Raw genomic sequence first — 26,442 nt, forward strand, 5'->3', positions numbered from 1 at the left:
AGCAGAGCAGTTCGTTTCTGGTGGTCTTCCTGCATGAAAATCAATTGCCGAGACTGAAAGTCCCTGCCTCCTTAGTGCTTTCCCCAAGCAATCAGAGACTGTGCCTTCACATAGCTAACTTCTCCTCTCTCCTTTTCATGCCTCTTCTCGTTCTGGGAGACAATGTGGGAGGGGAGCTTGTTGCAGCAGGAGGGGGCAAGACTCGTGACTCTTCACCAGCTTGATTCATTTCTGCCTCTTGGCCTCCCTCCTCCCACACACCTGCTTCAGCTTCTGCCTTTGACTCTTGACTTCTCTATGCCACAGCCTCTCCTACCTCACCAAGCCCTGTTACTTCTTCAGCTCCTCTTCCCAGCCTTCTCCATCTTCTCCCTCTGACCCCTGTCATCCCACCACCACTCCCTGGGTTCTGAGCCTTCTTCCCTTGATGGTTTCCCAGCTGGTTCCACCATTCCTCTGCTTCCAACCTGTACACGACAGATGCAAAACCTTCTTCAATGAAAAGTGACCTTAGGTTTATACTATAATCATTATGGGACCTTGACTAATACCTTGCAATGTCACAATAGGCAATTACACAGCAGAGATGAGGAACCTGTGGCCCTCCAGCTCCCATCAGCCTCAGCCTGCATGGCCAATGGTCAGGGATTATGGGAGTTGCAGTCCAGCCAAGCCTAGACAGTCACTGGTTCCCCATCCCTGTGCTGTAGCAATATGAGGGCACTGCCAAAACTGACACAGTGGTGCCAGGATTTAGGACTGCAATATTAGCAGGTGAGTTTCCTGAAGTAACTACAATACGTTTAGTAGAGCAAAGTGAAACATGCTTAAAAGGCTTCTGCAACAGGCTACACTGAAGAAAGAAAACATTGCAGTGTTTTGTTTATATTTAAAAATATCATTTATTGTATTTTGTTGTTGTTTTTTAAATATATTCTCTGTTCTCATTCATTTGCCCTTGCTCAGTCTGTCACAGTGAACAGGAGAGAGCTCAGTGAGCAACAAACCAGACATCACACAGGCACACATTCTCTGTCAGTCATCAAAGTATCCAAAATAAAACCAGAAATACAAAAGAAATCCAGGCAGAGGGGTTAGGGGGACACAAAAAGAAACAGACATTAGCTAAATATCCCAGGTCATGTTGGATTGGCAATGGGAGCTGAAGGTTTGATATATATTTCAAATTACTCTGTAGAACTTGTCCACATGGTGCCCTTCAGCCATTTTGGACCACAGCATACATCAGCCCCAATCAGCATGGCTGTTCACTGACGGTGGATGTAGTCCAAAATCCTTTTGAAAGCTTTTGGTTGGTCAAGCCTGTTTTAAGGTGGGGATAGGGAAATTGTGGCTCTCCAATGTGTTGTTGGATACCAGCCCCATCAGAAATGGCCCGACAGTCAAGGATTATGGGAACTGTGGTTCAACAATACATGGAAGACTCCATGTTCCCCATCTCTGATGCAAAGGGGCCTTAGCCCTACCTGAATCTCAGTCTCTTGACATAGCAGAAATCTCTCGTCTCCAGCTCAGCTCTAGGCTTATGGGGAAAGTGTATCCATCATTGTCCTGAGGATTTAGATATATAATGGGAGACCAACCATTCTAGTTTGAATGTACAAATCCTCTGCCCCCAGTGATCAGGTCACAAGGCTGAGGAAGGCAGAATGAATGCCAAGCTTGTTATCTTGGCCCAGGCACAGCAAATTCTGGGGTCTTGGGCACCACCAGCTCCTTAAGAAATACAAAGTGTGCTAGAGTTGCCTGGATATGGTACCCCAGATGGAAGCTGGGGTAACACTTGATTGCTTCTTTCTCCCTCTCCCTTCCCCATATACAAGGATCAAAATAAAAGTGGATTAAGTGTCCACAGGCAAACTTTAGGGAAGCAAAAAAAAAAAAAAAAAGGTACATTAAAGTTTTACTTTTTTTGATTTCATTATGTTATTCAAAAAGCAACTATCCGCTTCAACCTACAAGTCAAGCTACCCCTAGCCAATGAGGTAGTGAATAACAGAATCCAGCTCTTTCTGAAGCCACATGGTGCTAAACAAAGCAGTGACATAAAAACTTAAGAACCAACTGGTTGGCGGTGTTATTGGGATGGTGGAAGAAAGGTACCCTGTTTTCTGCTGGGCTCCTTCCCCCGAAGGAAGGAAGGAAGGAAGGAATAAATATATAAATATATGTATAGAAGTTTGCTTGGTCTGAATACTGAAGATGGGATCATCCCACCAAGACAAGTGCTTCAGCTCCATGCAGAGGGTACTCAGGAGCCTTCACTGTGTTATTTTTTAAAAAAGCAAATCATTAGTATATAATTGGCTACTTCAGAATGGGTGTGTCCTCTTCAAGAGGGGAAGATAGAGTCAAAAATACGCTCAATTGTCCGAGCCCAATAGGCTTGTTTGGGAGGGAAGGAAGGATTCTGTGTGCTACGATGATGGGACCTGAAGTCTAGATGTTGACAGCTGACTAGGGTCAACCTTTCATGGGCTTCCAATGGCATCTGGGTACGAATGCACTATCATAGATTAAGGAGAAGGCTACAGCAAGACAACTTAACTGGTCGATATTCAAAGTCCCCCAAGGGTTACTATGGATAGCTACAGGTTTGTTTGAAAAAGAAGCAAACGTAGTAATAATAGTAGTAGTAGTAGTAATCTATATTATACTTAGTAGTAGTGAAAAAGAATAAAAGCTACCATGGATATAAATAACGACAGTAACAATGTTTCGACATTCCTGGTGTGATGGTGACTCTGAAATTCAAGTAGTGTGCACATGCCAAGTGTGTTTTCCTCAAAGACAAAGTCAGAAAATAAAGAGAAGCTCTGAGGTTTGGGCACTGGAATGGCCACAATTCCAGCACCTCCTCCTTGGCACAGGAATGGAATTAGGATAGCTGGGGAGAAAATACAGGGAGGGTATTAACTTACTGTGCCCACTTAAAATAATACCACACCATGTCGGTGGGAAAAAGCCCCATCACTGTCCCATCAGGTTTTTAATTTTTATTTTATGTATATAGTTTTTTGTTTTTTTAAAAAAATTGCTTCTATAGTCTGTCTTGATGCAAACCAGCAGCGCCCTCAAAGCTGGAAAGGATACTGTTTCAAATAGTCATTCATTCTCTTTGGTAGAGGCAACTGGTCTGTCTCGGCAGTCGACCGGTTGATCCGTAGCCTGCAGAAGTGCTGGAGGCTAGGAGGGCTGTCCCTGTGCTTGAGAGGCTGGATGAGTTTCAGGTGCACGGCCGAGACCTCCTTCTGCATAGGAGGCAAAGGCATGGGAGGCGGGTAAGGTGCGTCCGTTTTGCTCTCCACGGTGCAGGAAAGAACGTAATGCTGGATCAGGCTGACCACATCCGGGAAGGTCAGAATGCGAGGCTTGGAGAGGCAGTTTGAGTCTAGCCGGAACTTGCTGTCGGCATATTCGATGCGCACGTTGGTGGGGCCTCGGTTGGTCTTAACTGAGAGGGTGAACAAGTAGCTGGGGTGAGTGCTGTCCCGCACCAGGAAAGTCCCCTCGGGCATCTTCTGGAGCTGCTGCTTGGCTTCGCTGGCTGTGATAGAGCCCCAGTACCAGCCTAGAAGAGAGGCAGAGAGATAAGAAACACATAGAAGAAAAAGTACAAACTCGTCAAAGAATAATAGGGTTGGAAGGGACCTGGAGGTCCTGTATTCCAAACCCCTGCTCAGTGCAGGATCTACAACAGGGTTTCCCAAACTTGGGTTTTCAGCTGCTTTTGGACAACAACTCCCATCATCCCTAGGTAGCAGGACCAGTGGTCAGGGATGATGGGAATTGTAGTCTAAAACCAGCTGGAAACCCAAGTTTAGAAAACCTGATCTACAATCATAACGGAAAGTAATACAGGGAAAGGAGATGTATTTATTTACTACTGCACACTGCAGTACGTTCACGGTGGCTTCTATGGGATTTCCCCACTTATCCAGGCTGACAGTCTAAGGCAGCCTTGTGGCTGAATATGGATTTGAATCCAGATCCCATTTTCCCAAGCTGGACCCTCTACCCACTAGCCCACATGGTAAGTCCCAATGAGCTAAGCAGGGATTCATGGTGTAGTGCTGCAGGTCCAGTCTCCCCAAGCCAGCTTTTCAGAAGAACATGGCGCCATTTGCCTGGCTGCACTGAGATCTAATGAAAAGCCAACCAGTTCTCAAGGCCCATAATGCCCTTCTGAACTGTCGCCATTGCCGCCCAATGGTGTGTCATCCATATCTCCACTGCAAGCAGCTTTCAACAGTCATTGTTGCCCATCAACCGCATGAATGCTTCCACTTCCTTGTTATTTGCACCTCTAGCACACATGGCACGCTCCACTACCAAGTCTCCGAGGGCTCTTACCAGATTCCCGCAGATATGAAAATGTTTTGGCAATGCATAGCAGATCCTCTTCTGGGTCTCGTGCTTGAGGCGGGCTGTTGTCCGGTGTGGGCGCCACAAAGGGTGGAGCAGGCTCTTCTTGGAAAGGTGTGACTGACAGAGGCTGCATGACTTGCTCTGACAGATTCGCTGCAAGGCCCCCAAGCGATAGGCTTCTGATCTTCTCCTCTGCCAGCAAAGGATGGGATCTGAAAGGAAGGGCATTTAGAATTAGTTTTGGGGGTTTTTAACCTTGCCTGGCAACCAGGTTGCATCAATGCATTGCTTCCTACTGTACTAACCCACTATGTGACAGCCTCTTACACTGCACAAGCAGATAAACAGAGGAAGAAGAAAGGGAAGAAATGCATACCACTTAACTGTGATAATAAGCACACAAAGGACTAAGACCCACTGAAGTGAGTGGGATGTGCTTTTCAGTAAACATAAATGGGGTCGTGCAGGCTTGTCCCCAGACAGAAGATAACTGACAGCACAATCCTATGCATGTCTATTCAGAAAGAGTCCTTTTGAGTTTGGTGGAACTGCTCCCAGATTACTGTATATAGGATTGCAGCCTCAAATACTCTTTCCATGCCTGTGGCTTTTCGGTCCTACAGACCCAGTCTTTTTCTTTCTCTTTGATTGCAACCCATAAACATTTAGCTGGGAACAAGTCTCACTGAATCCACTTACTTCTGAGTAGATGCATACAGAACTTCACTTGATTCCCTGACTATATCCCATTAAAAATCAAATGCACTAAAAGAGAAATTTGGAATAAGTTTTAAAATTCACTCTTATGCTTTTCAAATATAGTGCTCTATTTTCTACTGCATCTCAAACATTACTGTGCCTGAATAATAATTACCAACACATACGCAGGGGAAAGTGTTGAAGCGATTTTGGGTGTACCCGCGTCTTATGCAACGTCTCTAAGAGCTGAAGAGTCAAAGAATAGCATATACGCTTACAGGCAGCCTACAGTCGGATCTGTTCTTGCTACACTTATTGTCTGGCCCCTCTCCTCCTCCTCTGCCAGCTCCATGTCCCACTACTCTTTTCCAGCTACCCACCAAGACTGCACCCATCAGGAAATACAAACTGGAAGCTCGTTCATTAGCCCCAAGTGAACTTGTCTAAAAACCTGTGGAATTGGCAACAAGGATGGACTCTGGTAATATGGCGCCCTGAGTGAGGACAAAATTGGGCGCCCTCCCCTCTTTCACTCTGTGTATTATTATTATTATTATTAGTAGTAGTAGTAGTATACTGCCCTATACCCATAGATCTCAGGGCATAAATTTACAATATTAAAACCAGGAAATGGGTAATAAAAACAAAAACAAAGACAACCCAATCACACACACACACACCGCCGCTTCCACAACACATTTTAAAGGGGCATTGGCCAAAGGCCTGGTTAAAGAAGAATGATTTTGCCTGGCATTCTTGTGCAGGGCAATGGCCTGCATTGCCCTAAATCCAGCTGTGCTGGTGAGGCTGTGCACAGGCAGCAAAGTCAAAGTGTTTGAGTCCCATTTGCAAAAGGCCTTTCTGCTTTGGTTGTACAGTCTGCCACTTCTTTGGTTAAAAAAACGCACCCCAACGCATGGCAGACATTGCATGCAGTGTCAACGACACCTTGATGAAAACAAGGGATGAGGTTACATATCCATCCTATCCCATCGGTACAGTGGTAGCCCGGGTTAAGTACTTAATTCGTTCCAGAGGTCCGTTCTTAACCTGAAACTGTTCTTAACCTGAAGCACCACTTTAGCTAATGGGGCTTCCTGCTGCCGCCACACAATTTCTGTTCTCATCCTGAAGCAAAGTTCTTAACCCGAGGTACTATTTCTGCCTTAGCGGAGTCTGTAACCTGAAGCGTATGTAACCTGAGGTACCACAGTATTCTGCTAGTTGTTACCGGTATTTTCCCCTTCCACATAGCCTGGTGGTCTTGCTGCTTGGCTCCCTTCAATTAACCCAGTTGAATATGGAAGTCTAAAGATGAGTCAACAAAAAAAGCACAGAGAAAAGTGCATGTATCACCCACAAGGGATGTGAATGCCGAGATCATCATCTTCTTCTTCTTCTAAGCAATTGTTTTCTGAGCTGCAAGCTTTTGCACCTCCCCAAAAGGGGAAATGCACGAAATCACAAAAACCTTATCTGGAACACACCCACTGCAAGGCGGCAGGCAGTACAGTAACAAATATGATTTGTGTGCTAAATTTAGACATTGCTAGAAATTCACAGCGCTAAAGTTTTGAAGTGGGCCACACCTTTCCTCCATAACCATGAGACAAAGTCCTTCTCAGGCAAACCATGGCCAAGAACCATTTGCCAACTCAGTTTCTCAATTCTGTTCCACTCCATAGCTTTTCTAATGCCGCCTTTCAAAAGCACCTACGCATGTTGGCCCGGGCTCTAAGTTTCTTTGTACCTTGTGTAACCACTTTACTCTCCAAAGTGGGTGTGATAGCAACCGGCAAATCTGAACGTATCAGTAATTTGCATGGTAGTAAATGACTAACAAAGTGAAAAGGCAGGAAGTAGCTGTAATTACCAGCAAGGCTTCATTACAGGAGTTCACAGTTCCAAATTCAGTTGGTTCAGGTCCATCACTAGACCTGAATGTTACTATAATGGGCAGTCCATAAAGATTACGGTACCTGTAATAGGGAATACTGTACACTTTGGACTGATCTTTTCTCTGTTGTGATGCCCTCATTTTTGCTTCCACCCATACGGGGAAGAGAGAAATGTAATTGAATGTCACAATTACCTGAATCTGCTTTGTTCTTACTACTTTTCTGTGGGAGGGGAGATGTGGGGTCCCACAGAATTAGAGATATTGAAGTGGGAGGGTTCATGCTCACAAATGAAAGTGCCCTTCTGTTTTCAGAAATATCTGGTTCATGAGGGAAATGTTGAGCAGTCCTGGGAATTCTGATGCACGCGTAGGAATCTAAATATTAAAATCTTCGGCATAACCTTTAATTCTCATTCCCAACTGGAATCAAGTTTAAGCATCTCTGCCCATAAATACCTTGCCGTCCTTCTCTCTGCCACCCATTCCTCTGTCTTCTTCCTTGCCTACTTTAGACTGTAAGCTCTCAGTCTGGGTTTTGTTTCTGCATTGCTTTGCATTGCTTATGAAACTCAGTAGAGCTACATATATTTTAATGGCTCACATGTAAATAATAAATAATTTAAAAGATTAAAAAACAAAACAAAATCCAGAGATTCTTAGGAAACCCTGTCCCATATATTATAGGAACAGAATGGCCAAATCAGTTCCTAATAAGCTGACGTATATATGCTTCTGATAGTAAGGGTGGAGGGAAATCCTAATAATACCAGCTTCTGCTTTTGTTGCGTGGTTTCATCTTTCTTGCACAAGATGTAACGTCGTCGTCCTTTCCTCTCACCCTCCAGAGATGGATGTTTACCACTCATATGAGCAAACGGACAATGAGCTAGCCTTACGCACCAACCCCAAATAGTAGCTAACAAAACAGCCACTCCAGCTGGCAGGCTCTAAAGGCCTCAGAGTTTCTTGGCCAAAAGGAGAAGAGGGCATGAGGCCCTGTAACCCATCTTATTTTCTGAACTGGATACTTGGCATGGGCTTCTTTGAACCATAGGTCTGCTTGCTGAGATTACAAATACTAGGCAGAGAGGGCAAAGGGCCTGGCATGGTGGAAACGGTCTCCTCTGTAACTGAACCCAAAACTCTATTGTTTGTAGAAATAAATAACCTTATCCCAGTCCTTTAAATCTTATTCCTGGAGTTTGCAACACATGTCCCTTCTTTAAAATAACGTTCTAAAAGCATTCTAGTCTGCCCCTTGTTTTGTTTTGTTTTTGCAGCAGGGGGAGTGATGCTGTGCTCTAAGATGTTAATACCATTTTTGCTAGGTCTTTCCCTGCATTCGGTCTCCTTAGAGAAACAGTCCTTGCAGTCCATGCATCCTGGCTGCTTAACTAGGGTATGAAAGGGAGACAAGAGTGAAATTTTGTGGTTCAACCAAGTGAAGGGCTCCAGGATGTGACAGAAAGGCAATTTGCAGCAAAGAAGGAATGATGAAGACGTGTGAGAGCTGCCACCACAGCAGCATCCCTAGTGGCCTGCTGCCCGCACAATGAACATGGGGGGGGGGGTGGTACAGCGATGTCATCTGCCCTCACAGCTGACACCTGGTGCGCACCGCACCCGCCTTCCTCTGCCAGTGCAACTGGGAATACGAGAAAGGCTGGTGTGAGTAGTAAGCCGGGGAATATCTTTGAGAAGGTGTGCAAGAAGATAAGAAGATAAAAATGTTCATGCCAAATGAGGTAGTAGCTTTCTAAATATGATCTGAGAGGAACATAAACTGAAGCAGACTGGGCATAAACATAGGGCAGACAGGACAATAATAAAAATGAAATTGTACCCTCCCTGCAAAAAGAGGTATCTCTTTTAGGGAGTATCAGAAAAGCATCTACATCATCAAAGTGTGATTGCTCAGAGGAAGGACACAGACTGAGAACCAGTGTGCTATAGTTGATCATTCTGGACTGGTTCACATCTCTACTTATATCCATGAAGCCCAATGGATCTATGTACTGTGCAGGTTTGTTCTGAGGACAAACCTCATGTCTATCACCTGGGCCCTGTGGAGGAATGTCAGTCTTTCTAGGATTAAAGAGATATGAGCCATGTGGTCTATTAGCTAGTTCTAAATTAAGGAATGGTGAACCTATCAAAATAGCAACAACGGTTTAATCAGAAATTAAGACAACAACCAGTATACTTCTCAAGCTGAGCTACTTAGGAAAATGTGAAAGGCATTCCACAGTTTTAAAGAAAGGTTGCAAACCTTCTCCAAAGAATTATTAGTTCTGGGGAATAAAAAATAAATGAGCAGCCCCGAAACTAAAGCTGAAAGTTCTGGAGTTGCTTACTTCCCCAGCAAACGAAAGTTAAATGGCAAGATAGGAAGATTCAGGAAATTCTCCAGCCCTGTGCTTTATTGAGTGCTTTTCTATTCTCCCTTGGGAATTCTGCTTAAGTGAGCAGGAGACAAGTGGTTTCTAACCTGCACAAAATTCTAGAGAGCCCCAGGTTAAAAGCCAGCACAGGAAGCAAATGAATTGTAAACCAACATAGGAAGAGGAACGATTCACACCATTATAGCAATTTTAAAATGTGTTACATTTTAAATGCTTTACATTTAAAGCAATATGATACCGCTTTAAACAGTCATGGCTTCCTCCAAAGAATTCTGGGAGTTGACCCCTATTCCCATCCCATCCCAGAGTTGCCTGTGAAGAGGGATTGATTGTAAAATCACTCAGGGAATCGTTGTTGTTTTTTTAGGGGAGAGCACCCTTAACAAACTACAACTCCCAGAATTATTTGGGGGAAGCCATGACTGAAGTGGTCTTGTAGTGCTTTAAATGTATGGTGTGAATGAGGACAAAGACTAAATTAGAGCAGATGTGTTTTGAAACTCATCACACAAACAGAAAGTATTAGCAATGAAAACAAAGAAACTGGAAAATCGTTGTGGTGTCTAGCCAGCAATACATAGAAGCAATAGAGGAGGTGGAAACCCCCACCTCTGCCAGAGTGGAAAGGGGCAAAAACTTCTAGATTCTCTTTTGGAATAGTTTTAAATGGCATAGCTCTTAATGACTATATAACTAGGTAAGTATTTTACATTGCTTGAGTGTGGAATGTCAGACAACATGCAGTCTTAGTGTACAGCTACCACCTCTTGATATCTGAAGTAACTGTAAATGTTAGTCTGGCAGCACGAGTATGAGTTCTAGTTGGGACTCTTTGGTGTGATAGTAAGAACAGTGGGATACATCTAGTCAAACTGAAAAATTGTGCTGTCCTAAGTTTCACAAATGCAGTAACATGTAGATAGTTGCGTGACCAGCGTGCCATGTATACATCACACACACAGAGTCTTGGGTAGATAAGCTATTATCAGTTACAGCAATCTATGTATATTTTTGCAGTGGTGTTGGGTTTTTTTAATTATCTGAAGATGGTTAAAACAGTAGCCCTTCACTACTCACAACAAACTGTTCTGTACCAACTCAAGTGTATTTTCTGTATGTCTGGAATTCTCTTCCAGTTGATCCCCACACACCGCTCCTCAGTTTAAGTAAGATTATAAAGCCTTTTTGCTGCAATTGCATGCCCACTTATCTAGAAGTCAGGCCTACTGAACTCAGTGGGACTTTTTTTCTGAGTGGACATGTACATCTTTAATCAAACATGCACAATAGAAACAGCAACTCTCTTCCTTCCACTTCTTTTAAAAGCGTATTGAATTTTGTTAACTTGATGTGCTGCATGTTTACCTTTTTAAAAATGGGAACCTGAACAAAGGGTGACCTTCAACTGAAATAAAGTAACTTAAACACACACAGTGATTTGAATTGAAATCCCTTATTTAAAGAAAAGGGGGTTTGAGGACTTGTTCCACAATACCTTTTCAGTACTTTTAAAAGTGGGATAAGAAAATTGCAAAGTCTTTGAGGGATCTTACCCTTGAACACAGAGGATCATGTCACTCCAGGACCAAGGAAAGAGCATCAAGTCTTCGGGGAACTGGGGGAAAAGCTCTCCCTCTTTTGGGTTTCTTCTTTATGATCGGTCTTTGTTCTCAAACAGGAGGTACCACAGTCGGCCAGTAAGTGACTCGGAAAAAGAAGGCTGGATGAAGACCCAGAAGCTTCTCAAAAGCACCTTGGAGATCACTCGCTGAAAAGCAGACAGTTTGAGGTATCCAGAAAGTCTTTGCTCAGCAAGTTACAAGTAAGAAAAGGTACGTAACCTTAGCAGTTTTCCACTGAACTCTTGCAGAGGTGAATTTTAAAAAAAAATATTACACGGGGAAAAGAAAAGAATATGAGAGAAGGAAAGAAATCTCCTTCCCGGTGGCGTATAAAATCACCAGCAACAACTGGAAAGAAAAATCAATAAATACGTCTCAATAAATAAATCTCTCTCTTGTCTTAAACGCGTGGAAGAAGTGAGCAGAGAGAGTTGCAGCTCGCCTCGACGCTGCCTCTTGAAGTAATCTTGAAGCTCTGGGAGGGGGGAAGCCACTACTAAGTAATCTTTTGTTTGCTCCCTTTTAATCTATTCCAGGAAGTGGTGGATTCCTGGAATTGTATTGTATTCACATCACTGTGCCGACATTAACAAGAAAAAAGAGAAATATATATAAATAGATGCGTCCGTAGCAGAGATCTTGCTGTCAGGCTTGCTCTCCTGGAGTTAAAATAATCCCCCCAACAGATCACCAAAATATCCCCCAGCTGGAAAGGGAGAGGGTTTTTCAAGGGATCCGGCTGAAAAAGTTGCTGGTTGTTTTCAGGCTTATCCAGCATTGGCTGCCGCCGCTCTCTGCGTTCAAGGAAATACCTTTGATAGATTTCCAAGAACTTTCCAGGAAAGCGGGGCCGGACCGCGTCCTTCTGCCAATCAGAGCGAAGGAGGGCAGGGCCGGGCCTCGGAGCCCTGCCAATCAGGGGCGGATGACGTCGGATGCTGCAATGATCCTAGCCCAGTAGACACGCGGAGAAAGCCGCACGCCAACGCGGAGGCAGAAAAGGAAGGGCGGTAGAGGCGGGGAGCAGCAGCGGGAAGCCTGGCGGGCGTTGCTAGTAGCCATTTGGCAAGAGGGGCCAAGCGCCCGCCGCTTCTTTCTTGAGGCTCCCAGACAGGGCGAGGAGCAGCAGCACGTTTCCCTGCCTTGAGTAGTGGGGCAGCTGCCAGCGGCCTCTTTTATTAGGCTGGTGGTTTACTTCCGCCGAAGTTTTGAAAAAGCCTATGATTTACACCCCACGTTTGTTCCTGGCGCAGCATTGGGAAATAAATAATAGTTGGACGACAGCAATTTTATAACGCTCTGCAGAAAGTGGAGTCATTGCTGCTGAAAGATAAGGCACGTCCTCTTCCTGGAATTTCGCTCTTTCTTTAATTCAAGAGTAGATCAGAATCACACACCCCACTAAAAAAATACTCTCACCCTACTAAAAAAAATACTCTCATGTGATTTCACCCCTTTCAAGTACAATTTCATAAAGCTTGGGAGTGAATCGAACATGGCCGCAACAAATGTCATACCTGAAATAGTTACAAGTCACCCAAAAAAGAACAATAATTGGGGGGTGTATTTGAGATGCCTAAGGGGGATAAAGCGAGATGAGTGCCACAACCCCAGAGTCATTCGTGACTGGACTTAACCGTCAGGGGTCCTTTACCTTTACCTTTTTTTAAGGGGATGGGACTCACAATTTTATTATTAATCCATTCCCAGCCATAACCTGATTATTTTATTTTATTTTATTTTGACAGCCTGAATTTCTTTTCAAGACATCCTAAATATCCAGTATGCCCCACATAGAACTAGGTGGTAATAAGCTCAGAAGATCACACCTTAAGGTGCCCTTGACAGCAAACTACTCAGCAGGGAGCATCCCACCCTGTCACTTCTGAATGAGAGTGAGTCACGTGTCTTAGATCTAGATGGGTATATAGTATAGTCACCCATAAAATAATAAACTGTCTTGCCTATTTCCAGGCAGCACAAGGTCTATTATTTTCCCACAAGCACTCTGCTGGCAGCCCATGAGACTTGCACCATGATGCTGCTTTGAGAGTCAAAGCCAAAGGCCATGATTCTTCACATGCTTTTGTTAGAGTTGAATGAGAATGTCATCCCGGGCCCATGTGCTGGCTGCTTGAAATGCCACAATGTGGAGGCTATTCCACCTATGACTCACTGGACTAATTGTGGCACGCTTGTTTGCTTGTTGTCTATGGGGTTGTGGTTTCAAACCCTCCTGGCTGAGAGGGAGCTTAGACTTTCCTTAAATTGAATTCCTAGACTTTCCACTTAAAAGATCTCAGTGGCAAAGCAGGAGAACACCCATTCCTGAGACTGGAGTCATTACAACTCAGAACAGGCAACACTGGGCTACAATGGTGTATTTTCAAGAGTGCATATATAGCAAGGTTTTCTCATTTTATTTTATTTTATTTTATTTCTTTTTTTCTTTTTTTCTTTTTTTTCTTTTTTTCTTTTTCAAATTCTTTTTATTGAATTCTTGAAAAATTACATCGAAAAGCAAAAAAAACCTCACAAACAGTTACAAAATAGAAATAGAAAAACAAGAAAGAAAGAAAAAGAAAGAAAAAAGAAGAGAAACAAAAAAATTTTATTAAAGGGCAGGGTCATAGTCTAGTGTCAAAGCACAAGTTTCAGATGTAGGGGAAGAAATTTAGTACAGTGGTACCTTAGGTTACAGGCGCTTCAGGTTACAGACTCCGCTAACCCAGAAATAGTACCTCGGATTAAGAGCATTACTTCAGGATGAGATCAGAAATTGTGAGGTGGCGGTGCGGCAGCAGTGGGAGGCCCCATTAGCTAAAGTGGTACCTTGGGTTAAGAGCAGTTTCAGGTTAAGAATGGACCTCCAAAACAAACTAAGTTCTTAACCCGAGGTACCACTGTATAGCACTAGGCAGATCACTCCATCATCACAGGCATTTCTGCTAGCCTGATGATATTATCTGTCTACTCCCCTCACTTTGCACTGTTCCTGATCCCCCCCAACCCCGCCCAAGTTAACTGTTTGGAGCCATGAGATGAGATAGGCCTCACTGCACTATCGAAAGCCGTTGTGCTGGCTTCTGATGGTGAGGCTTGCTAGTTGAATCCCTCCCATCTTGAAGTCCATGTTTTCATTGGTGTGTGGCTTGCAGTGGAGTAGTGAAAATAACCAGAGTTGCACAGCATACTGCTGCAGACGACATGTGGAACAACCACTGCCAGATTGCATTTCAAGGTTCCCAGGAAGACCTTGCTGCTTTTTCCACGTGAATTGATCCTGCACATTCTGAGAAATCTGGAAATCCATTCTGAGAGGAATTTCCTCCTTGAGAGAAGAGTATTTTTAAAACATCTCTTTCATATTTAATTTTCATAAGGTCAAGTGTATCGTCAGTCTGTAGCAAGAATGTGCCTTGCAAACAGACAAATTCATTCCCTTGCCGTTGGTTTTCTTTTCTGTCACTCAATGCTCCATAGTTCCTGGAATCCACTGAACATGTTTGTTTGTCTGTTCCACAATGGACTTCATTCTACATGCCTTTTATTTGAAATAAAAGAAAATGTTTTGTATTTCTGTATACTATGAGGTTCACCTGAATATGGGCTGGGTGTGTGTGTGTGTGTGTGTGTGTGTGTGTGTGTGTGTATGGCAAGGCACAATCTTGCTACAGAGTGACGATACACTTGACCTTATGAAAATTAAATATGAAAGATAGATAGATAGATAGATAGATAGATAGATAGATAGATAGATAGATAGATATCACATCCTCTGTGCTTTCCACTTACATTCCTGTTGGCACTCAGTCTGATTTTGCTATAGGAAGGAATTATCTGCTATATATCCAGGCTGATAGCTACCTGGATCTTTTAGAACTGATGGCAAAAGAACTGAAATGCCTCTGATTCCGATGTTATGGAGAAGTAGAGCTGTGTATCATCAGTGTACTGATGACACCTTGCTCCAAAACTCCTAATGGCTGCGCCCAATGGCTTTGAAAATATTAAATAGCTCTGTGGAACCCCATAGCAGAAGTGCCAGGGGGCCAAGGAACACTTATCCAGTGCTACTGTCTGGACACAACCCTGAAGTTATGAGTGGAACCACCAAAATACAGTGCCTCCATTATCCATCCCACTAAGTTGGTCCAGGAAGATTCTATCAAAGGCCTTTGGGAGATCAAGTTTATTGACTCCAAGACATACAGTATCAATAATGTAACAGCACCAGCATAATAGCCTGTGTGCAGAAACCCTTACAGAGGGTGTGTGTGTATGTGCTGGTACACTCCTGATTCAAGAGGTCTCAGGCCCCAAGTAATCAGGTTTCAGGGTTTAGGGGGTGGAAAGTAACAGTCAGTCTAATGGGACCAGTGGCACAATCCAGGTCTAGTGGACAACATTGTTCAAGATAGGCAGGCTTAGCATGAGAGAGGAGGACAAGGCCCTGCTGTGACTGAAAATCACATTGTGAGGCTGGTTGGTAGAGCCAGACTGATCCTTGCCAGCTTGCTATTGAAGCCTAGATGGCACCCTTGAGAAACAGAGCTTAGTCTGGAAGGCACGTGCTGGGAATTAGTAGCACAGGGACGCGGGTGGCACTGTGGTCTAGACCACAGAGCCTAGGGCTTGCCAATTAGAAGGTCGGTGGTTCGAATCCCTGCGACGGGGTGAGCTCCCGTTGCTCGGTCCCTGCTCCTGCCAAACTAGCAGTTTGAAAGCACATCAAAGTGCAAGTAAATAGGTACCACTCTGGTAGGAAGGTAAATGGCATTTCCATGCGCTGCTCTGGTTCGCCAGAAACAGCTTTGTCATGCTGCCACATGACCTGGACAAACGTCAGCTCCCTCGGCCAGTAAAGCGAGATGAGTGCCTCAACCCCAGAGTCGTCCGTGACTTAACAGTCAGGGATCCCTTTACCTTTACCTTTAGCACAGGAGGTAAGGCAGCAGAGTCTTGCTGCTGTGGGAGCCAGTTTGTAGCTAGCCTGTTCTTTCACACTCATAAATAGGTCTCGTTTCAGTGAAAGAAAAGCAGCCAATTAGCCAGATCACATTTTGAAATGAGCTGTGTGAAGGCTGTTGTTTCCCGCAGCCCCAATTAACCTTTCATAAAGTCATACTGTTCCCATTTCAAAGTGGAGTTCTTTGAAATTATAGACACATAAATGCTATGATCACTCCAGCTGATTCTGAACCTAAAAGTATAGCAGAGGCGCTTTCTATTGGTGTCTGCAAACTTCCTAGACTTGTTAGCAAAGCGCAGTCTGGTAGTCAGAATCTGACAAATTACTGCCAGCTCTACATGGTGAGGGTTCATGCTCATTCTCTTTGAAAATATAGTTAATAGCTCAGTAGCTTTGATTAACCTTTTAAAGGAGTGAATTGTGACAGCAGTATGTGTGTATACTCAAGTTGGGTAGCTTTTACAGAATAGTTCTCTAATTGGTTCAGAAATACATGCTATTTCTCTGCCTGTTGGTGGGAGAAAAGTATGAAACCTTTTGCATTTGTCAGACATAATGAAAGGATTGTCTGGTCATATTTTCATGATTCTAGTTTTTAGTCCAGTATCTATTATGTTTAACTACAGTTTATACCTCGAAAACTATTTTCTAGGAATTACTTGCAGTCATATTGTTTGTACCACATGTATGTTTAATGCATCAGGCTTCTAATCTCTGCAAATTACCTCCAGGTTAAATGTCTGCTGGTATATTGCTGCTGACATCATAGATGATCGGTGAACAATCCAATTGCATACAAGGTCGTGAATGAAAGATGTGTTGATTCACCAGATAAACACACTTAGAAAGAACTCTATTACAAACATTCTGAGAAAATCTTGGAGCAACATTACTGGAAAGTTCCAAAAAGAGAGAGCTAAAAATAATTCCTGCACATTGCATTCTAGGTTTCAACACTACAATACTACCATCTGCTGGTAAAAGTATCTCAATGTGAAAACAAATAGGACATAAGTATTAGGGAACTAGAACATCAGCTGGGACGTGAATGCATATGGATAATATATATGGCATGGTCAACTTTCATTCATATTTGCAGTATTTATGTGTGTAGTGCAGGATATTTAGTGGGCATCTATTGATGTCAATAGGGAACATCCAACTAATTCTGGTAGAGCAGGCTTTGATCGATGAGCACGCTTCAACCCTAGGTTAAGTACAACATTTAAAGATTGTTTTGTTCTGAGACACCAAAGCGCATGGAATGTCTAGGAATGTCAGGCATCCAGCCAGAAATAACTATAAGAACAGCCCTACTGGCTAAGACCAAAGTCTCATCTAATCCAATATTCTATTTTCATAGTGGCCAGTCAGATGCCTGTGCAACAGCACCTTCCCCTTTGGTGATCCCCAGCAGGGATCAATACCATTGATACCCTCCACGAATTTTTCTAATTACCTTGTAAAGCTATCCAAGTTGATGGCCATTACTAACCTGTGGGAGCAAATGCCATAGTTTAACTATGCACTGTGTGAAGTATTTTCTTTCGTCTGCCCTGAATCTCTTGACATTCAGCTTCATGGAATGACCACAGGTTGTAGTATTACGAGAGAGGGAGAATAATGATCGTCTTCCCACTTTCTACGCACCAAATTTTATATATCTCTTATTGTGTCACCCCACCCCACCCCTTACTTGCCTTTTTCTCTAAAGCACCAAATGCTATATAACCTGTCCTCATAAGGGAGTTGTTCCAGCCCCTTGATCATTTTGGTTGACTCTTCTTGGATGACATTTTCCAGCTCCACAATAACTATTTTTTTTTAAAAAAAACTATTTTTATTAAAGATTTTATTGGTTTACAAAAGCACATGCCTTGTCTCTTTTTCAGGTTGTGCAGTCTTTCTTACAAACCAGTGACATTTGTTGTGAGGCATTAGTGTTGAGTACAGGATAAGGTTGGGGAAGAGGATGGGTGAGACGAGAGGTGGGGTGGTGAGTTTATATTCTTTTGTATAGAGTACGTGTGTGGTTTTGGGTCAGTGTCAACTGGATAGGTTCTCTTTCTATTTGTTACATTTCCTTGGTAGTGTGAGGTATTGGGGGCAGGGTGTGGTTGGTTGTCTGTGGTTGACTGCAGTGGGGTTTGTTTGCATTTGTTAGGGGGGGGAGGGTTTATTGGATCAGGTAAGCCATATTAATTTGTATGCTGTCAGTGGGTTCTTCTTGTTGTCTTGTTGAACTGTGTATGTGATAAAGGGGAGCCATACTGGGTTTCAGGTGCCCTCTTTTATTTGTCCCTGTGTCAGTTTCAGTTTATTGCTTAGCTTTTCTTAGTAAGGGCGTTTCCCATACAATTTGATACCATCTGTCACTTCTGGAGTTGGGTTGAGGGAATCCAGATTGGGAGGGTTTAGAATAAATAGGTTAGTTTTGGGAGGATGATCATTTTGATCATGGCTATTTTGTCTGAAAGGGTGAAATTAGTGTTGTTCCGTTTCCTCAAGCCTCTGTTGATTTGTCGCCACAGGGGCTTGTAATTGTGGAAGTATAGTTTGTTGAGGTTTCTGGTTATTTGAACCACTAGGTACCTGAATTTGGTGCAGCAGTTTTATCTTTGTGGTGTTGGTGAATTCCTTTTGGGTATGCGGGATGTGGGGGATGTTGAAGCACATAGCCTCAGATTTTGCAAAGTTTACTTGTAGGCCTGACGCCATTGCAAATGTGTTGAGTTCTTTAATTAGGTTGGTTGCTGTGCTTATGGGGTCTGGTGTTGTGACCATCAGGTAATCTGTGAAGAGCCCTTGTTTGTAGGTTTTACCTTTTATTTCCACACCCTTGATATCTGGGGCTGCTTGGAGTCAGACTGCTAGGGATTCGAGGGCCAAGATTAATAGAAAGGGAGACAGTGGGCATCCTTGTTTTGTGCATCTTTGGATTGCTATGGTACTGGAGTCCATATTGTTAATTCTGCATTTTGTCAAGGCTTGGGAGTAAATTTGTTTGAGGATTTGTAAGAAGCTGGGGCCAATTTCATGTTAGGTAATACTCCTTTCCATCCTAAGCAATCAAAGGCTTTAAGAATGTCTAGGGACATGATCATCAGAGGGAGTTTGGTCGTTTTGCTGTGTTCTCTCAGATTCAGTAGTTTCCTAATGGGGTCTGTTATGTTGCGACCAGGGACAAAGCCTGCCTGGTCTGGGGTGATTAGTTTGCGTAGGAAGATTTTTAGGCAGTTAGCAAGGATTGATGTGAATATCTTGTAGTCTTGGTTTATCAATCCCCTCACATTTAGTGCAATTGCTTTTAAGCTAGCCATTTTGTATGTCTATTTTATAGGATGATTCCCTGCCAACTCGTCTGGGTTCTCCTGTGTTTCTCACCTTATATTGTCTATCAAACCTAGTGTGTTGTGCCGACATATAGTGTGGTGGGTGGGGGAAGGGGGGTTAAAATTAGGGATGGGATGAATATTGGGGGTAGGTTATAGAGACTAGCCTATAGGTTAGTCTAGGTGTTTGTTTGGGGTAGCTTGGATCATTTGGCTCCCAGCCGGTTGGTCCTGTGTCTCACCTGACATGGATGGCCTTGTCTGAGAACAGGCCATCCTCCCTTTTGCTTGTGATGGGGGTGGATCAGTGAGACAGTGCCAAGCTCCTTTGGGGCGCTTGTGTTAGGTATAAAGTTTATAAACAATGTCAGTATTGTTAACAACATTATTGGTTTGCTGGGGTATTAGGTTAGGGATGTGAGTATGGGCACGCTCAGGGGCCACCATTATGTTAGTTATTTGTCAGATTTTAGCCTGTTTGCTGGTTGTTTAATTGGGGTTGAGGTGTTGATTTAGTTAGTATGAGTTCACCTGTTTCTGTTTTCCTTACTTTACCTGTCTATTTGGCTTTTTTCATGTGTGAGGAAGGGGACGGAGAGGTTGGGGGCGGAGGTGGGCTCTATTTTTGTTTGTGTGCTTATTTTTTGTGTATAGTCATTGGAGTGAGGAGCGCGTGTGGTTGGGGGGGTGGGTTGTTGGGGTGGGTGGAGTTGGAAAGAATGGAGGAGTGTCATCTGGGTTGGCCTATGGAGGCATGGGGTGGGAGGGGTGGTAATGGTGAGTGTCATCTGGGTTGGTGTTGGTGTGGGAGGGGTCTCTGTGGATAGCAAGGGGGAGGAGAGGAAATAAAAAGGGGGGTTCACCAGTCCATTGCTTTGAGGTAGTTTCTGGGTGTTTTGTTTGGCAGTAGTTGATGTTGCAGGGTTGTCAATCTGTGATGTGTGGCTTTAGCTGAGGTTAGTTCATAATCTTGTGTTGTGTGTTTGGCAGGGCTGTTCTGTGAGCGGTACTTGACTGTCTTGGTTTGCATTATCATGTTGTTTCTTCTTTCTCTTGTTGACTGTCGTCCAATCATTCGCTGTATTTTCGTCTTGGTTGTCGTTCGGTGGGTCTGATGGTTGCCATTCTGGTGGAGGGTTAAGTCCGAGATTCTCCAATAGTTACAGGGCTTCAGGTATGTCGGTGGTTGCTGCTGCATTCTGCATGTCATTGTCAGGATGTGTCACTGGCTCTCAGGAAAGTATAAAGACAAAAATTTATTACACTTCTTTATTTCAAACTTTACAGAGAGTGGCTATAGAACACAGCCTCTTGGATAATGGCATTCTCCTGAATGAACCTCCACCCCTTTCTTTCCCACTTCCGCATTTGTCAACATCATCACCTCCTCTATGGGTGCCGCTAAGTGCCCCCTGTCTTTGAGCTCTTTGCTCTTCTACTTTTAAGGCCCACCGGGTGCTGGGAGATGGTGGATCTGGAATGCTTTCTAGTGGTAATGTGTCAGCCAGCTGCTCTGGTTCTGCCTGCTCCTCATCTCCCATTATTTCCCAACTTTCACCCTCATCTGCCTCTGAGCTGTGACCTCCCGCAAACCCCTGTTGTAAATCTATACTGTCTTCCCTTTCCTCCCCCCTGGAAGGGTCAGGATGGGGAGGCGGTCTCCACCATTCCTCCTCCTCTGCCCAGCCCCTGACAGCCATCCATCACCCTGCACTCCCTGAACAAGGAAGCAAGGTGATGAACCATCCACTACTCTGTGCCTCAACAGAAGCAAGGCAACTGCTGCAGCAGCATACAAGTCAGCCCACCCCCAGGCCACATACATGAAGTGAGGAAGTGGCATTCCACCCCTTAAGCTGCACACCTTACAAACGAGGAAGTGGCAACTGCAGAGACTTTGCAACAGGCCAGGCACCCATGAAGGTGTGCTTCTGTTCAAACGAGTCCAGCATTCTAAACAATTGTTTTCTCCAGAATAGGAGAAAACAAGCTTGCTCCATCTTCCATATGAGGGCCCTTTAGATATTTGAAGATGGCTATCATATCGCCTCTCAGTCTCCTCTTATCCAGGCTAAACATACCCAGATCCCTCAACCATTCCTCATAAGTCTCAGTTTCCAGACCCTTTATCATCTTGTTTACCCTCCTCTGCACATATACCAGCTTGGCAATATCCTTTTAAAATTGTTGTGCCCAGAAGTGGACACAGTACTATAGGTATGGTCCAAGCAAGGCAGAATACAGTGGTACTATTACTTCTCTTGAAGTAATATACCTCTGTTGATGCAGCCTATAATAGCATTAGCTTTTCTGTTGCTGCATTGCACTGTTGACTCATGTTAAGCTTGTGGTCCACTAAGACCCCTAGATCGTTTTCACATGTACTACTAGCAAGCCAGGTGTCCTCCCCCATCTTATATTTGTACAGCTAGTTCTTCCTGCCTAAGTGTAGAACCTTACATTGTCCCTACTGAAATTCATTTTGTTAGTATGGGACCAGTTCTCCAATCTGTTAAGGTCATTTTGAATCCTGATTCTGTCTTCTGCTTGTTCCACCAAAGCTTGGTTTAATTTCTAGCTGGCTTTGAAGCAGGGGCATGCGTCTGGAGTGGGCTGGCCAAACAAACCAATGATAGGCAAGGCTGTTGGGTTCAGACAAAAGTTCACACAAGCCTTTGATCATTAGCCAACAGCAAACCAAGGCTTCAAAACATGGTTTGCTGCCAGGGAACAACCCGTGGGCTGCTGGGCTAGGGCCAGACATTCAAACAAACAGATTACATATCATGGTTACCTGTGAATCAAGACTCAAAGAACTATGCTACAAAAGCTAGAATGTGATAAGCTACTAACACAGTTGAGAGGAACTGATTTAAAGTTTGGAAGTTGTCAAATAAGGGCCTTTAGCAAAATAAACTTTAAATTAATATTTAATTTCCAGACTCATGAAAGATTCAAGAAGAAAGGGAACTTTCGCCTTCTGGGCACTTCTACTTTCCAAATCTTCAAAAAAATAAAAAGCGAACATCAATAAATATAATTCAAATGAGTGAAAAGATCCTATGGCACTCAGAACTCCTACGAGCCCATCAACATATCCTTCATCCCTGTCTCACAGGAATCCTTAGCTCTTTGAATCACTATGAGCATAAAGGAAATTACAAAGGGTTTGATTTTTATCACAATAAATATATATCTAAAGGAAGATCTGAGATCTGGATTTGAGGTCACAGCACTATTTGGGGAATACTCCTATGAGGTGCAAACAAATACAGCCAAAGGAACCAGGCTAGTCTTCTCTCTGTTCTCAAATGGCAATGGTTCATTGCTAACTCAAAGGAATTTATGACCTAGCACTTTTGTTGCTGCAAGAACAAGCTGGGCAGGAAAATGGTAAAATGTTAACTGGCTCAGAGAATATAGAGCATCTGCACAAAAGAAAACAATGGATAGATGGATTGGGGATGGAGGTGCCAACTTGAATAAAATATTGGGGAAACCAGGTAAGCCCCACCCCCCATAATCGATCACAATATGTAGCACATACACACCATTTGAATGGCACTGCCTATCAACTTTGCCCCTCAAATATTTTAGAGGGAGGTGAAGGGACTTTGGTCCCTAGGAATTGGCTCCTATGATGCAGGGGGAGGGCTGAAGGTTGGCCACACCACCAAAGAAACTTCCCCTGGTTGAAATCCAAAGTTAGCACTGTTTATCCATTTTCTGGTAAGATTTTGCAGCAGTTCCCCCCTGCAGAGCTGGGGGGGGGGGCTTAATAAGCAGGTCTACAACTCGGCTACTGAGAACATCCATGTATCCTGGAATGGACGAAATGGACTACAGCCCCATCTTGCCTGATCATTGGGGCTAGAATCCAACAACATCTAGTAAGTCACATGTTAGCTGATCCTGTTATATGCTCTTGCATTTGAAACCTGATGTGCAGATTGAACTCCCCCCCCGCGCCCCCCGCAAGAAGTCAGCAAGGGACATATAAGAAGCAAGTTTGAATTCAATATGGCAGTGGAAAGAAAATTAACAGCATCAGTTTTAAGGGGCAGGACTTCATATGAGCCTACCAAAATTATACAAGCAACTGGTAATACTCATTTACATTTGTATACCACCTATTTATTATATACTAAATGTACAATATTATTCACCAGTATAAAAAGCCAGTAGTAATAGGTGAAGTATTAGAAACTGGATCTTTGACCTTAACAGAGATAAGAAAAATGTACTACCCTTGCAATATGCTGTAAGGACTTTGTGCTCACCTGAGGAATATATTTTACTGAGAAGAATTGACTTGAATCTCACATTTATCTCAAAGGTTTTTCTGTGAGTTCTCTGGTACAAGAGCAACAGCAGGAATATCTGGGCTTCATCCCATGTTAAAATGAATATATTAACATAAAAAGAGTGCTGCTGGATCAGAACAAAGACTTATTTAGTCCAACATCTTGTTCCTCACAGCGGCTAACCAGGTGCCTTCGGGAAGACCACAAGCAGGACACCAGTTCAATTGCTCTTTACTCCTATTGCTCTCCATCAACTGGTATTCAGAGACATGGTTCTTCTGATTGTGGAATATACAGCTATCTTGACTGGGAATTGAGAACCTTGTTCTCCATTAATTTGTCTAATCCTCTTTTAAAGCTGTCTAAGCTGGCTGCCATCACATCTGGTGGAAGTGAATTCCATAGTTTAACTAAGGGCTTATCCATGCTGGCCTTTTGCCTTGCTCTTTCCAGTTACAGGTCCATGCTTTCAAGTTCCATGTCTGAGTTTTCCCCACAAAAACCCGCCCTTTAAAGCTCAATTGGAGCAAATGACAATTTGGTCTTTCTTCAGATTGCCATTTGCTCTGATTGAGCTTCAAAGATGTTGATGCTATAAGCCCATGCATCCTATGATCGAGTGTGTGTGTAAATAAAATCTTATATCCTAAATACACTATAGACATTAGCTAACAGTTGCAGGTCAGGCAGACTGAAGCTCAGAATGAGCTCAGGCTTGCAACAGAGGTTAAAAATAATAAAAAGGTTTATTTGGCTATGTTTGAAACAAGAGGAAGAATAAGCAAGTAGTAAGTCCTCTGCATAGGGACACGGGTGGCGCCGTGGGTAAAACCTCAGCGCCTAGGGCTTGCCGATCGCATGGTCGGCGGTTGACGGGAATCCAGCAGTCATGAGATGGTGCACAGCATTGAAAAAAGACACAGAGAGCCAGCTATATTTTCATGATGGTAAGAGCAGCTCCTTTCTCTGCTCTCCTCCAATTTATTCTCCTTTGTTCTCCCCAGCCGCTTGGCCATTTGCCAATGTCTCACGTTACCTCATCCGGTCAAGGCTTTTTCTACACCCATCACCATATAAGGTATTCACTGCCCAGAGGAAGCACAACTCCATTTAAGGTCAATACATTCTAATACATTATAAGGCACAGAGTGCTGGTCACGAGGTCAGGAGGTACACTGCAGTCTTATAAGCCTCTGCTATGGCTTTATGACTCCCACAGGCAGTTCGAATCCCTGCGGCGGGGTGAGCTCCCATCTTTCGGTCCCAGCTCCTGCCCACCTAGCAGTTTGAAAGCACCCCTAAGTGCAAATAAATAAATAGGTACCGCTTTCTAGCGGGAAGGTAAACGGCGTTTCTGTGTGCTGCGCTGGTGCTGGCTCACCAGAGCAGCTTCGTCACGCTGGCCACGTGACCCGGAAGTGTCTCTGGACAGCGCTGGCCCCCGGCCTCTTAGGTGAGATGGGCGCACAACCCTAGAGTCGGACACGACTGGCCCGTATGGGCAGGGGTACCTTTACCTAAGTCCTCTGCATGGAGAAGGCAGAGAAATGCTATTGGGCGACAGACAGAAGGCAGAACTGCTTAACACTTCCTTCGCCTGTCTTCACCCAAAAGGAAAGGAGTGACCAACCTGGTGATCACAGAATATATGATGGAAGGAGGGAACAGCAGCCAAAGATAGGAAAAGAGGTGGTAAGGGAACACCTAGCTACTTTAAATGAATTCAAATCTCCAGGGTCTGATGAGCTGCACCCAAGGGTACTAAAGAAGTTTGCAGATGCAATCTCAGAGCCTCTGTCTATAATCCTTGAGAATTCTTGAAGAACAGGTGAGGTCCCTGCAGACTGGAGCTTGGCAAATGTTGTCTCCATCTTCAAAAAGGGGGGAAAGAAGACCCAGATAACTACTAACCTGTCAACTTGATGTCAATACCAATAAAGGTCATGGAACAGATAATTAAAGTTGATCTGTGAGCACTTAGAAAAGGATGCTGTGATTACTAAGGCCCAGAATGGGTTTCTCAAAAGCAAGCCATGCCAGATGAATCTTATTTCTTTTTTTGATTCAAGTTATAAGCTTGTGGATCAGGGGAATGCTGTGGGAGTAGTGTATCTTGATTTCAATCAGTTTTTTCCTTTTCTTTACAAAGTTCCCCATATTTATGTGGAGAAACTGGTAAGATGTGGGCTGGATGAGGTTAGTTGGTTGGATTTGTAGCTGGTTAATCAAACCCAAACCGTGCTCACTAATGATTCCTCATCATCATGTGATAAATGTGCATTCTGTCGTTTACATCCTTTGTAATGTTTTGAAATCTTTAAGATCATATGTTAGTTTTCTGTTAATTATGTTGCTTTCAACGTATACTTTATATTTGATTTTCTTTAGTAATGTTTTATTCTGGATCTTTTTATTTGATGTTTTAATGTGTTGTAAACCAATGAGATTTTTTTCTTAAAAATATAAAGCGGTATAAAAATGAAGCTATTAATAATTTTGAATTATTGATCAAAGTAAATCACTGACCTATTAACACCTCATATTCATGATGTGAGAAGGCTCTAGTATCAAGAGTTGCCTCGAGATAGATAAGTCCACCATTCAGTTTCTCTTACTGCTGGAGTATTCCAACGGAAAAAGCCACATCTCACTTTCTTCCTTTTGTGCAAAGATTAATGATATAATAGGGATCCTCTCACAGCCTGGACATACCAACCTTTCCTTCATCTGTACAGGGTTTTTCTTTTTTTCAGTTTTAACAGAATGATTCTAGTAACCTAAGCGAGTGCTCATCTTGTATTTTAAGGAAAGAGGATTCATTA

The 26,442-nt window shown here is 43.5% G+C and overlaps 1 protein-coding gene across 1 annotated transcript; it reads right to left on the minus strand.

The window, feature by feature from the left end:
• Positions 1 to 877: 877 nt before the first annotated feature.
• Positions 878 to 12,156, minus strand: CISH (cytokine inducible SH2 containing protein). The gene is made up of 3 exons (XM_083726666.1): positions 10,944 to 12,156; positions 4,375 to 4,601; positions 878 to 3,592 (listed from the first exon to the last, which is right to left on the minus strand). The coding sequence occupies exons 1-3, from the start codon at positions 10,988 to 10,990 to the stop codon at positions 3,096 to 3,098; spliced, it is 771 nt and encodes a 256-aa protein (XP_083582792.1). The 5' UTR covers positions 10,991 to 12,156; the 3' UTR covers positions 878 to 3,095.
• Positions 12,157 to 26,442: the final 14,286 nt, after the last annotated feature.

Source organism: Podarcis gaigeae (assembly GCF_964106915.1).
Source record: "Podarcis gaigeae genome assembly, chromosome: 2".
Taxonomy (NCBI): domain Eukaryota; kingdom Metazoa; phylum Chordata; class Lepidosauria; order Squamata; family Lacertidae; genus Podarcis; species Podarcis gaigeae.